This window comes from Triplophysa rosa, linkage group LG24 (assembly GCF_024868665.1).
Source record: "Triplophysa rosa linkage group LG24, Trosa_1v2, whole genome shotgun sequence".
In the NCBI taxonomy this organism is placed as follows: domain Eukaryota; kingdom Metazoa; phylum Chordata; class Actinopteri; order Cypriniformes; family Nemacheilidae; genus Triplophysa; species Triplophysa rosa.
Genome location: NC_079913.1, coordinates 4,496,287 through 4,509,310, shown reverse-complemented (window position 1 = coordinate 4,509,310; position 13,024 = coordinate 4,496,287). Strand labels below are relative to the sequence as shown.

The window sequence follows — 13,024 nt, the reverse complement described above, 5'->3', positions numbered from 1 at the left end:
TAGGTGATTATAGGAGGTTTTCTCGTCCGTTAACTATTTTCTCACAGACTCAAATAAGGAAACTTTTCTATATTAATATGAACTTTGGGCCATATTAAAAGAATGAGCAAAAAACACTTACGAAATTTAAACATGACTACTAAAGTAACACACAAAACATAGTAACCACAAATTTACTATTGTTGCACTGCAGGAACCATAGTTAACCATTATTTTAACACACAGCATTATATTTGTACAAACTTTGTACAATGGCAAAAAAGTGTATTATAATTTAACAATAAAACCATTATTCATTTTCCATTTTTGTAAGGGAAAAGCAAAGGTTTATAATAATGAACAATAACAAAAACATTTAAGATATCATTTTACCTACCGACATGAAAAAAACTGTAGTAAACTTCTTATGGTAAACACTACTATTACTCAGTATCATTATTATTGTATCTTGTCAATAATATTAACAAAATTATTATTATTGTATTATTTTTGTCAATTGTATCATAGGTCTACACAAATGTGATCTTTTGGCATGTTTTCGTTTTTATGAAAATTACTAAGTGGGCCATTAAAGAGTACAAATTTAATACGTAACATCAATCATCATTTGAGATGCTGTTTGAAATCAACAAATCACAAACCTCCGGGGACATAAATATTATTGATTCAAGAAAAAAAGTCATAGAATTTCGAAAGGATGTAATGGTTATAATAGAAATTGTATTGGTTTTAATGGAAATTTTGTGAGCCTCTACTGGTAATGTGTTGGGTTCTGTGGGTGAGATGTTATCTGGCGGATAGGATCGAACTACCATTAAATGCTACTGGAATAAGGAATAAACATAATGGTTTTAATGGTAAACATCTGGGGATTCATAATGGTGTTTGTAATGGAAACCAGTTTTTTCAGTAGGGTATTTTCACTAAAAGCAACAGTATTTGGGGAAATTTTGAGTGTGAATAGCAAAAAATCTACAATCAAACAACACGGCCGCCTCACACAGACACTTTTAACCTGTTTTGGATCAGATGTAGCAAACGTCCAACAAATAAAAGACTGCACAGCAATGAAAATCTCTGAAGTGGCCATCATTTTTTAACAAGTGACAGTGACAATTGGCAAGAGTCGCCACACCACGTCAGAGCAATTTGATGGCGTTGCTTGGCAACCAAGCGGTCTGCTGAATGGCAACCGAATCGCTGCTGAAACAAGGCCAAAAATGATCCACTTAAATGACCCATCAAATCACAAAAGGGCATCAGCAGAAATGGATACACGTCCTCTACAAAGTGTAAGCTCAAGGTTATGTGATGTTAACTCATGAGTCACACGGGCTCTAACATTCTCCCCTTTTTAGACAATCTAAAATAAAAAAGCCAATAGTAATCAATATTATAGCTCAAAGCCAGAAAACAGACAAGCACTCTTATGTGTAGTTCAAAAAACACACAGAGACCTGTAATGCCTTCCGACCTGCCACAGCATAGGATCGATGTCCCTGTGAGATAAACGACACCAATTTCCTTCCAGTTTCAGTGGTTCAATGGTCCACAGAGCAAACGCAGTCCTCACTTTATGTCCAAGTGCTCCAAACTGCATGGATGGTAATGAAACTGCCAGCTCCCAGATGGATTGCATTGCTCTGGGCTCTGCCAATCTGCTGGACACAGTGACCTTGAGTCATAACGGGGTCAGAACTACAGCTTCAAAACAACAGAAGATAAATAGCATCCAGGAATCCCAAAATGGTGGTCATGGAAACTTCTCTCACGTACCTTCTCGGGATCGGTTCCACATTTATGGAATGATCTGCCTGCTGCTACAAGATCAGCAGATTCTGTAACCTTATTTAAGAATCGTCTGAAAACACATCTCTTCCGTCAACACCTCACTGATCAGTTCTGACTTCTATCTCTTTTCTACTCTTTCAAAAAAAAAAAAAAAATACTTAGCTCTGTATACTGTGGTAGGATATATGAGACCAGCTTTCTTTTATTGCGCTTATGCTTTTTGTTGTCCTTATGTTGTTCCAATTGGTTCCATTGTTTCCCTCATCTGTAAGTCGCTTTGGATAAAAGCGTCTGCTAAATGACTACATGTAAATGTAAGGGATATGAAATCATGGGATCAGAGAGCTGATGCTATTCTGAACAACTCTGTTTATGAGAAAAAACGGCACACAGAATAGAGCGCCGGTGACATTTTAGGTCAAAAGATGGTCTGGGTTGTTTCTCTTCAACATGAAACTGAATCAGCAATCCACTATATCTAACAATACTACAAATATAAATACACTAAAAACTCTGAAATCATTTTTAATACAAAATGAAAAATGTAACTCCAATAATGTACAATACGATTTGATTCACACTATACACCTGTATACAATCAAATTAGTATACAAAGACTGTAATCCCTTCCTAGGGCGCTGGTTATGTGTTGTCCGGTGAAGTTGATTAAAGTCACAGGTTTACTGATTAGATGGTGGAGGTGGGGGAGGAGGTGGGGGATGAAACATAAAGCCTTGATTGGCTCCTGGGGGCCACGGGGGCATGCCCATGTGAAAGGGTGGAGGTCTTGGGAATGGTGGGTACATTGGGCCCTGGTAGGGAAACATGTGTGGATCAGAATGAGGGAACATGTAGTCAGGGGGTGGAAAGTGGGGATGGGCATGATGGTTGCTATGGAAACCGCCACCACGATTGTGGTGCTGCCCGCGTGGAGCGTTGCGGTTCTGTCGGGGCCTCCGACGGGTCGGTTTTTGAGCGGGCCGGACTTTGTGGCCGTCTGATTCCTCGTCTGGTAAAGAGAACAAAAAAGTGAAGAAATGGGTAACAATTTCTAAGAAACAAAAATGTGGTGTCCATTCACCTTATTTATCTACTTGATTTTAAGTCCTAAATATCATTAAACCTATAAATAAAATCGTCCAAAACCTCTATTTTAAGCTTTCCTACTTGACCCACCTGTACCCGAATCGTTCTGCCGTCTCTTTTGATCTTTCAGCTTCTGTTTGGCCAGTTTCTCCTGTTCATCATCACTATAATCTAGTGCCTACAAACACAAAGAGTGAAAATTAATCAGCGGAGAGGCTAAACTACTGCGACCAGACAACGAGATAACACAGAGTTATTAGGACAAGCGTTTCCACCACAACATTTAAGCCGATGGTGACCTAATTTTCCAAACAATTGTATCAAACAGGCCACATTTACCTCAGCAGGAGGTTCCTGGTCATTTTTCCAGGATGCATCCGACCCTTTGATGCTAGTTGAAAGGAAAAGGTGTAAATGCTTGCGGAAAAATACAACAGCAGTGTTGAGGATATTCAGAATTTCAATGCGAGTTCAACCCAACACTATGGACACATCATTCGGATGAGGTACTTACTCTTTCAGTTGCTCTGTAAAGATGTAGCCCGTGAAATCTTTAATTTTGGGGGCAAAGTAAACAGGGTCTCGAATTTTGAGTTCTTTCTTGCTGATATCTTCTTTCGAGTTGTACCTCAAAACGTAATAAGGTTGACAAACGGGTCCAAAAACTTCAAAAACCTGAGGGACAACAAATGGCCTCAGTCAAACACAATACATAAAGATTTTTAAATGTGGAAATGTAGGTGTTACTGACCTTGCCAACAGAGTTTCTGTTTTGACTGAATAAAACACTGTCTTCACTAAGTGGTGGTGTGTTCTTGTATGCTTCCACAATCACTAAAATATGACAACTCGGTGTCAGTGTTTTGGCACAATTTCCTTTCATTCAAGTTCATACATCAAATTAATTTAAATGATTACTTTTCAAAATGCAAAGACCAAACTTAAGTCCTCTGTGCATGATGTCTAACTAAAGGCCCGTTCAGATTGCTGGAGATGCGAAAAAGCGAAACGAATACCCAACGAACCAAGTTTTCATATCAACGACGAAACGAATGTTCACTTTCTTCTATTTGACGCCCGCAAGGTAGACAGCTCTGATGGAGAATACATTTCACGCCTAAACATTAGGTGGCGCTCAACCGCTATTCAGGCTTTGGCTGCGTAGCAATACAGGCTACTAGTACAGTTTGCTTTACGTACTTACAACAGCAGAACAATAAATGGATTTCTCCAGCAGCAGCAGCGAAGATGAGTTTATTGTTTTTTGCCTGAATGAGCAAAGGAAGAGAAAAAGACGATATTGGGTTCACCCTATTCTTGAGAAGAGAGAAGAGCACGGGGAGTTAAAAAGATTGATCCAGGAGTTAAAGCTGTACCACGATCGTTTTCATCGTTACATCAGGACGATGGTCTGGGGATTAATTAGTTACCAAATGGCATTTGCATCGCAGCTGTACTATTTAAACGGTTGTAAAATATGTTTACACTTGACTTGATGTTTGTTTACATGTGCCTGTGATTTCTACCTACAAGCAAAACTGCTTAGTTATTGTATATAAATTTGAAGAAACTCATTGTATTTGATTACTTTTACTGGTACCGCTAAAATATTTGTAATATCCCATACTACAACATAACATTTGAATTGTATTCTAGGCGCGTGATATAAAATATGCTCGATTCTTATTGGACGGTCCGTTTCTTCGTTTTGCGAATGGGGAACGATTCCTCGCACTAGACGTAAAAAAAATCTTCGCATTTTCGCTGCGCGGATATTCGTGGTCTATATGAAATGCTTCATAAGAATCTATTGTTTTTGTTCTAGAACGTTATCCCGACGAACATTCGCACCGAATATTCGTGGGCAATCTGAACGGGCCTTTAGACTGCAAAACATCCATTGTTGCTCTTTAAACATTTAAACCTGCTTGATGCATCAACATACATATCATGATGGCACCATATGTGCTTACATACAGAAAAATACCTAGTTGCTCAACGATGCTTGATATCGTCCCAATGGGCTCCATCTCTGTATCGTCTGGGAGGCTGATGGTCAGATTCTCCACTTCAGGAAGGTCCTACAAACACACACAACAAAATATGTCAGTCAATGACAGACATGCAAAAATCCCAATCTCTCAAAATACAGAACGAACAAACAAATATTCATTTATAAATAATCATCTCTCACCTTTAAAAGTAGCTCGTCTTGAGTTTTGACCGGCACAGGCTTCTTCCCGCTGCCCATGGCAACACCTTCATCATCATCATCTTCACCCTGATTGACCATTAAAGGCTCAGAGGAGGAAGAGGACGACGATGATGAGGACGAGGATGTGGAGGATGAAGAGTCCGAGTCACTGAGTCACATAAAAGACAACTCTTATAGAATGAAAACAAAACTTGCACTTGTAAACAAAACCACACTTTGAATTTCCACACATGATAATAGTGTTATAGTAATTAAACAACCACAAACCTAAATCAAATGGCGAGAAAGGGTGGTTTCGAAATAAAAAGGGGTCAATTTAGGACAATAAAATTACAATCAGAATCAGACCTGTCTGAGCGGTCATCATCTGAGCTGTTTCCTCTGTACTGCATGCTTAACAGAGCCAAGGATCCAGTGCCAGTCTGTGGACTAACCACAGGTTCACACTTCATCTCTGCAGGTCCAGATGTATTACGGATGAGGTGATCTTCTGTCGGTCCAGAATGACCACTGTTGCAGTCATCTCCTGTCTGCTCAGGCTGCATACTGATGTGTTGAATTTCTGCTTGTCCAGACTGATGGCCACTCGTCTGTTCTGACTCAATATTGGTGCAATGATCATCCTTTGGTTCAGACTGAGAACTGGCACTGTGATGATCTCTGTGTTCAGACACAATATTGGTGCACTGATTTTCTGTTAGTTCAGACAGACCCCTGACACTGTGATCTCCAATATTGGTGCATTGATCTACATTTGGTTCAGACTGACTGATGATGCAAGGCTCTCCAGGCATTGATTGGATAACGGGGCTCTGTAGATTACCTGTTGGTTCAGACTGAGAATGTGGAGTATCATCATCCACTTCCATTTTCTCAGATTTGGTCTCATCTTTATACTGGAAAATATTGCATTCACATAATAAATGAAATAATCAAACATGAACAAATCTGCTATGGACTAAAGTGGACAATGCAAAGTTATCAGATTTGTTTTTGTATGAAAAGACCATTTGTGATGCTGTAATGATGCATAAATATGAAATAGAACATTTCCCACGTGTTAAAACATATAACCGTTTTTATGGTAAACTAACTGAAGTTCGTGCATTGCTTAATGTTGCTTAATGTGTTTATGATGATTGAAGATGTCGTTTAAGGTTCTATTCTATTACGTCCTAATAGTCACCCGAGTTTATAGACAACATAAATAAAACACGTAAACGCGAAATTATCACTAGACACTAGACGTTTAGTATACTTTACCTTGCCATCATTAACGCGCTCCGTGTTTGTTTTCTCCATGTTGAGATAACCATGTGAGAACAGCGAGAGGAAAGCGCCACAAACAAGATTTTACGTCACCCAACGTCACATCAACCGGAACCGCTACCATGTTTTCAAAATAAAAGACCAGGTGCGGCTCAATAGTAACTGTTTTTGAAAAATATCTCTATTTAAGTGAGTTAAATGGTCGGACTGCTGATGCTATAACGTTAGCAGACATCATCAACTAAAAACGTTCTGTACTGTCGAACTAAAACGTTCTCCTTCGAGCCGGATTCGAACCAGCGACCTAAGGATTCCAGCATTCACCTCTACAGTCCTCCGCTCTACCAACTGAGCTATCGAAGGGATATATAGATGTCTTGAGAACTGTTAGGTTTGGGTTAAATTAAATGGTGAAAACTGATGGGCTGTCATAAAATGGAAAAGATGATATTAGACAGTCACTCGGTCATGTAAAAGTTAGTTATGTATTTTCATCAAGGGTTGTCTTGTTACAGGCTGAAGGAGGATGATTTGGCATCTAACGTTAACTGAAATAAAACCACAGAAGCATTGTGCAGAACTGAATAGAATTGTCTTATTTATTTATAAACCATTTACAAAGTAACAAATCAGCTCATCAGATAGGACACACACCTGTTTTAAATGATACATTGAATTTTAATATCACGCGGTCACCATGGCAACCCCGTTATTCTGAGTCCAGCTTTGATTCAGAACTGATTCTCTGACACAACGCTTGTAAACACAGAACAGACTGCAGCTTGTATAAGAACTCAAGAGTCGATCTATAAGTCAACAACAAAATCAAGGGAATCAGATTCAGTGTTCCGTAAACAGCAGCAGTAGTCATCATTATCATCATCATCTGTGTTTACACTACTACACATACACATGTGATCTTCAGTTTTGTGTGTGTGCGTGTGTGTGTTAAAAAACTTGCCTCTTCTCGTTTCGCTGTGGTTTGACAACTTCGTGTAAAATTAACATGTGAAAAAACATCTGCATAAAAGCCGAAACTGTCTGTACAAGAGATATAAAACCTCATGCACATTGAGAAAAGAATAAAAAAATGAACAGAAGGTGGGTGGGTCTGTTTGAAGTGTGCGTGTTTGCGTGTATCAAGCCCGGGACAGCAGCTCCTGCGCTCGGCTCTTCACCGCAGATGTGGCGTCCTGCAGGTAAATCCAGGTGATGTTTGTGAAAGTCTTCAGGTGATCTTGTAAGCAGTGGAGCGTCACCTCACCGCTACAAAGACATGAAAACTCATTACACAACCACACAAAAGTTTCATTTACCCAGAGCCTCTGTGATATCCAAACTGTTGTGATGTAAACATGTGAAGTACTGACTTGCAGGAGTCCTGTAAACTCTTCCATGCGTGCTGTAACGCTGTAGACAAATACTGCAGCGACGGGACTATAAACTGCTGATGAATGTACAGCAACAACTCCTTCACATATTCTATAAACTGAAACACGCTGTCTGGAGTGTTCGCGTTGATCTGAGGGAAGAACACACGCACACACATGAACACAATACAATCACATCAATGCGTTCGTTTTAGCTGCGTGTGATTCTCACCCATTCGATGAGCAGCGGCACGTTCTCCCGCAGCCACACTAAAAGCTCAGAGCTCTTCTGTGCGATGAAGACAAAAGCGATCTTGATCTTCTCCTGTCCGTCCTCCAGCAGCGGCCCTACGGCCTCCACAGCACGAGAGTAATAATACGGTGTGTTCTCCGCCATCCAACTACAAACACACACACATCATGTCACAACAACAGACGATCTGCTGCATGTGTAGGGTGGAAAGAGTTTCTTACCCGACACCCTGCTGACCGTAGAGAGAGACTTTACTCCAGGCCTGCTGGGATGCGGCCGTGACCCCTGACCTCTCCAGGTACAGAGCTGTCGTGGAGTCTGCGAATGACCCCTGAGTTCTGATGTCATGTGCGACGAAGCCCACAACAAACACCAACATCATCATCAACACGCGCCACCACGGGAAACCCCGACCGCGCATCTTTAACTGCAGAGACTGGAGAGAGAGAAGAAATGACAGCTTGTTCAGACATTAAGCTTAAAAAATAAAGAAATATATGAGAACAGAGTGGACGTGGCTACAGCGTGTCTGACCTGACAGAGCGAGCTGCAGTCCCGGATCTCTTGTGTCTTTGTGCTCGTCTGAAGCTCTTCATTCGTCACTCTGAAGGACTGAATCGTATCCTGAAGTTTTTTTCTCAACTACCCTCCAAACAAAAACCAAACTACAGATGAGCAGAGGAAGAGAATCTGATGTCACGCTCTTGTGTGTACGAGGCGGTTTCTTACCTTCGGTGAAAGTGTTTTCCACGACTTCAACAGATGATCCAACAACAAACTGAACAGAGAGGACAGATGTGTTAGATATCAAGCTGAAATATTTACAGGAAATCTGTGAGGGTGATGATTGAAAGGTTAAAGGTCACCTGGACTGGGGCAGATGTTTGGTGTATAACTGCCTCCACACACTCAAACTCTGGCCGTCTACAGACAGACACTCTACCAGACTGTTGAGAAGCTGTAGTGTACACACAGAAACACATTAACACATCACCTCTCATCATCATCACAGCAGCGTGTGTGTGTGTGTGTGTGCGTGCGTGTGTGTGCGTGCGTGTGTGTGTGTGTGTGTGTGTTCGTGCGCACGAAACCTCTGCCTTCATGGCATCAGGGCAGTTTGGCGTAGCTCGGGACAGGAACGAGGGGAAATACGTGTGAAGAGTCGATTCGGGTTTCGCTCCGAACGCCAGAACCTTCAGCCGCGGGTACAGTCGACACAACTGCTCCTGAAGACTGCACATAGAACCACAGAAAACACAGTCACACAAACAAAGCATCTCATCTGAGAGTCTGGACATCACTGACCGACTGTTACCTTGGAGACAGAGCGTTTTTGGGCATGTAAGCGAAGTCCAGAAGAGGAAAGAATTCCTTTGGTCCAATGATCCCGAATCCTTTAGTCAGGTTGGCATGGAGACTGAAACGTGAAGTTTAAATCATCTGAGATTTGAGCAGTTTAAAAGTATTAATATTGAGATGTTCACACAAACTCTTACGTGAGGAGTCGCTCCAGATAAGCGATGGCGTATGCGGACTGTGACTTGACCCCAAGGACGGGAAGCATGATGCGCAACCAAACTACAATCCAAAAACAAACAAACAAACAATCATAAACAACTCACAAAATATAAGGCAAAAGCAAACAACCCAATGTGGCATCAAAGAAAACTATTTTTTTCCATGTTTAAATTTTGTGGATTCGTTAAAAACTAAATTACAGTACAAAACATCTAGTAGTTTGATCCATTTTCTCTAAATCCTTTTAAAGTTGAATATAGAAGAACTGTACACAGCTTCAGTCATCAGTTATCATGAAGAAACGAGATTAAAGTTGATATTTCTGTCCTGTGGGAGGATGATACTAGACTGCTGGAATTCAGCATTCACACACACACGCACGCACACGCACACACACGCACAACGACTTCTCAACTTCATTTCTCAACTCTTTCGCCTTTCCTCTCATTTCAATCTCACGCTCTGACCTCTAACGCCCTGACTGAGGTCATAGAAGCCCGCCTGTCCCAGAGCCCACATGATGGTCAGACATTTGACTGGCCGGCTCTGATGCGACCGCAGGAGCTCCAGATGCTGTGCAGAGATCACACACAGGTCAAAGGTCACAAATCGATATTACTTATGCAGGAATTTATATCTGAAGAGTGAGGGACTCACATCTGTCAGGTTCAGCGTGGCTATTTTGGGTTTGTCCTGCATGAGGGCTTGAATACACATCCTGTAGCCGTGCAGAGGTTCACCTGCTGAAGCAGAGCTCAAATCATGAGGAAACATTTCAGACAGGACACAAAACCGCAAACCCGAGAGCGTTAGGTCTGTGTCTCACCTGGCTGTCTGTCCTGCTCTCTCAACATGGTGTACATACAGTGGTCAAAGAATTCTGCAAGTGAGTCTGCACATTTACTCATCAGGTTTTTAATTATGGCCTTCAACTCCTTACCAGCAAGGCAGTAGGGATAATCTGGACACGAAAACACAGACAGAATGATTTCAAACCCATTTTCTGCGAACGCAACATTCCTGCAACTCAAAGACAAAACACACACCATGTGTGTAGCTGCTGAGCGTGGGGTCTGTGTCTGGTGCTTGGAGTTTATAATTCAGATATCCAGCCAGATCTTTCATCCAGATGGAAGGATTGTCAGGAAAGAGACTCTGACTTTTCTCTAACTTCTGCTTCCACTCTACAATGTCCAGCTGAAAGAAACACACACACACACACACACACACACACACACACACACACACAAACAACAGCGTTAGAATCACACTCACAATGTTTTACATTTAGAGTTATCCTCACACATCGCTATCATGTGACTTCAGAAGATTCAGAATATAGCACGACACAATATTTCTAGGCCTTTTCAATACCAAATGATGTTTAGTTTCAGTGAATATTTATTTTCTCACACAAACAGCCAAGAGATTTTCGTGTGTGTGTACTCACAGCTTTAACAGCCTCCTCCAGTGTTTTGTAGTGGGTCGGGCTGGAGCTTCCGCTGACAGGAGATTTCTTTGTCTGTTTCTTCTGCTGGGGTTCGGCGGCCGGAGGAACCTGCTCCTTATTTTGTTTCTTCGCCATCTTCTCAAAGCCGTCGTAGATGGTCTCAGACATCATGGCTGCAAACACACAAAGAATGGTCAAAACTCCAGAGAATGACACAAGAGGAGACAGAAGAATACTCTCTGAACAGTGAGAGAGCGTGAGAGACTTTCACAACTGAATGAAATAACCCAGGACAGTCCTGGTGACCAGACCCACAGATTTTGCAACTCCTTGGCCTCTTACGTTCACGTTGACTAAGTGTAAACTGGGTTTGATTGAAATGCAAAAGCACATATCTGATTTTCTGCATAAACGGCTCGACTTAAATTCCTCAACACAACTCAACCTCTATATCTGAAAAAACAGGTCAAACCTAAAACGATTCAGTGTGAAATATATTTGTATATGTGTCCAGTTCATACTGGATCACAAACTCATCACGACGTGTACAGCTCAGTGCAGATCAGAAGTAGATGTCTTACAACTAAAGCAAAGTTGGTATTACCTTTTAAAATGAATAATGCACATATCTGGTAACGTTACATGATACACGTATCGTTAACATTACTTGCTTCATATTTAAAGAACTATTATCATGGTTACGTACAGGTCTAAATGGGTAGTAATATAGCCAGACGGTGCGCATGCATTACTGATGTGTTTCTGTCCAAGTTGTGATTTATGTACTAAAATAATCACATCAGACAAATCTACAGTTCATAGCTCTGTGTGTTGTTTCTCACGGCTTGTGTCGCTGTATGACAGATTGGCCTCTCTCAACGCTTTCCTGACGGCATTCTTCTCCTGCTGTTGAGGTTTACTGCTGCTGTTATTCGACTTTTTCCCTTTTTTCACCACCTCCCATTTGCCCGCAGCCGAGGCCATGATCACAGTCTAAAACAAATGAACGATAATAAACGATCGACAGCTTGAATCGGATCACACAAACGGTTTTTAATGCCACGTCTTATTTCTGTTAGCGCAGCCGCTTCAAGTTCCAGCACGTCCACTCTGCGCTGCCTCGGCGCACTTCCGGTCAGACCGACTGGAACAAATAAAATAGTCTGTGTGGTGTTAACTTATTCCGTTGAATATAGTTGTATTAAATACTACAATATAACTAATAAATAATATAACAACAAAAAGTTACACTCCAGACAAGTATAGGTTTTAATAAATTTCACATTGCAACGAACATGCTAGCACTGTGGCTTTACGTTTTTAGAGCAAACCTATCTAACCAATCAGACAAGCCCTGGCCATCACGTGACTCGTCGTTGACTCTCACTGGAAGTAAAATACGATGCTGTTCTTTCCCCGTTTAAAAAAACGTCTTTGCTAACGCGCGTTCATGTGCATGTGTTTCTTTTTAAAATCTTGTGTGTCATGGGAAATGTTTCGTTTTATTCACAGAAAACTTCAGTTACGTTGTATTTAATTGTTCTTATTATAATCTGCATTAAAGTTAACACCACGACTTTTTATATATTGTGAGTTTTTACACATATTAAATTATCATTTTTACATATTGTTTTGCTATTTAATTTGATTATATCATATGACCAGCTAACACAGTTACGTTGTGAAGACGTACCTGGAACGGACTATATTCGTTGCCACGATGTACCAAATAACGTTCCAGCCACATAACTTTCCATATGTTATCGAATAATCACACCGTGATTTCCATATTCGTCATGACGACGTAACATTGGACGTTGCTGGGACGTGGTGATTACCTCCTGAAGACATACCTGTAATGTACCATATTCGTTGCAGTGACGTACCAAAAAACGTTTCTGGGACGTGATGTGCACGTCCTAACGACCAAACAGTCACGTTGTTAAAATCGTTTTTTTAATTTAATTTAAACAATTAGCATTCCTCTCATTGTGATTTAATTTGTGCGTTAAGGATTCAATTTTATGCATTTGGAGGAATTCTTTATTCAAATATGTATGAAGCACAGTAGC

At 40.9% G+C, this 13,024-nt stretch overlaps 2 protein-coding genes and 1 non-coding gene across 4 annotated transcripts; all 3 read right to left on the bottom strand.

Annotated features, from left to right (window-relative positions):
- Positions 1-18: 18 nt before the first annotated feature.
- naf1 (nuclear assembly factor 1 homolog (S. cerevisiae)) lies at positions 19-6,474 on the bottom strand. The gene is made up of 9 exons (XM_057324536.1): positions 6,356-6,474; positions 5,441-5,988; positions 5,072-5,240; positions 4,865-4,958; positions 3,629-3,711; positions 3,392-3,552; positions 3,217-3,268; positions 2,968-3,055; positions 19-2,800 (listed from the first exon to the last, which is right to left on the bottom strand). The coding sequence occupies exons 1-9, from the start codon at positions 6,392-6,394 to the stop codon at positions 2,472-2,474; spliced, it is 1,563 nt and encodes a 520-aa protein (XP_057180519.1). The 5' UTR covers positions 6,395-6,474; the 3' UTR covers positions 19-2,471.
- Positions 6,475-6,637: 163 nt separating this feature from the next.
- trnay-gua (transfer RNA tyrosine (anticodon GUA)) lies at positions 6,638-6,724 on the bottom strand. The gene is given in 2 exon segments: positions 6,638-6,673; positions 6,688-6,724. It is a non-coding gene; the product is annotated as a tRNA-Tyr (tRNA).
- Positions 6,725-6,931: 207 nt separating this feature from the next.
- On the bottom strand, positions 6,932-12,194 carry tmem214 (transmembrane protein 214). Of its 2 annotated transcripts, none has more exons than XM_057324152.1 (16): positions 11,795-12,194; positions 10,953-11,125; positions 10,549-10,699; positions 10,329-10,463; positions 10,160-10,245; positions 9,970-10,075; positions 9,481-9,562; positions 9,300-9,401; positions 9,076-9,217; positions 8,851-8,942; positions 8,714-8,762; positions 8,519-8,626; positions 8,206-8,420; positions 7,964-8,132; positions 7,732-7,883; positions 6,932-7,627 (listed from the first exon to the last, which is right to left on the bottom strand). In XM_057324152.1, exons 1-16 carry the CDS (start codon positions 11,934-11,936, stop codon positions 7,501-7,503), a joined length of 2,031 nt encoding a protein of 676 aa, XP_057180135.1. In that variant the 5' UTR covers positions 11,937-12,194; the 3' UTR covers positions 6,932-7,500. The 2 variants fall into 2 exon arrangements, with proteins under 2 accessions (XP_057180135.1, XP_057180136.1); XM_057324153.1 differs by having other exon boundaries at positions 10,160-10,242.
- Between the last annotated feature and the right edge of the window lie 830 nt (positions 12,195-13,024).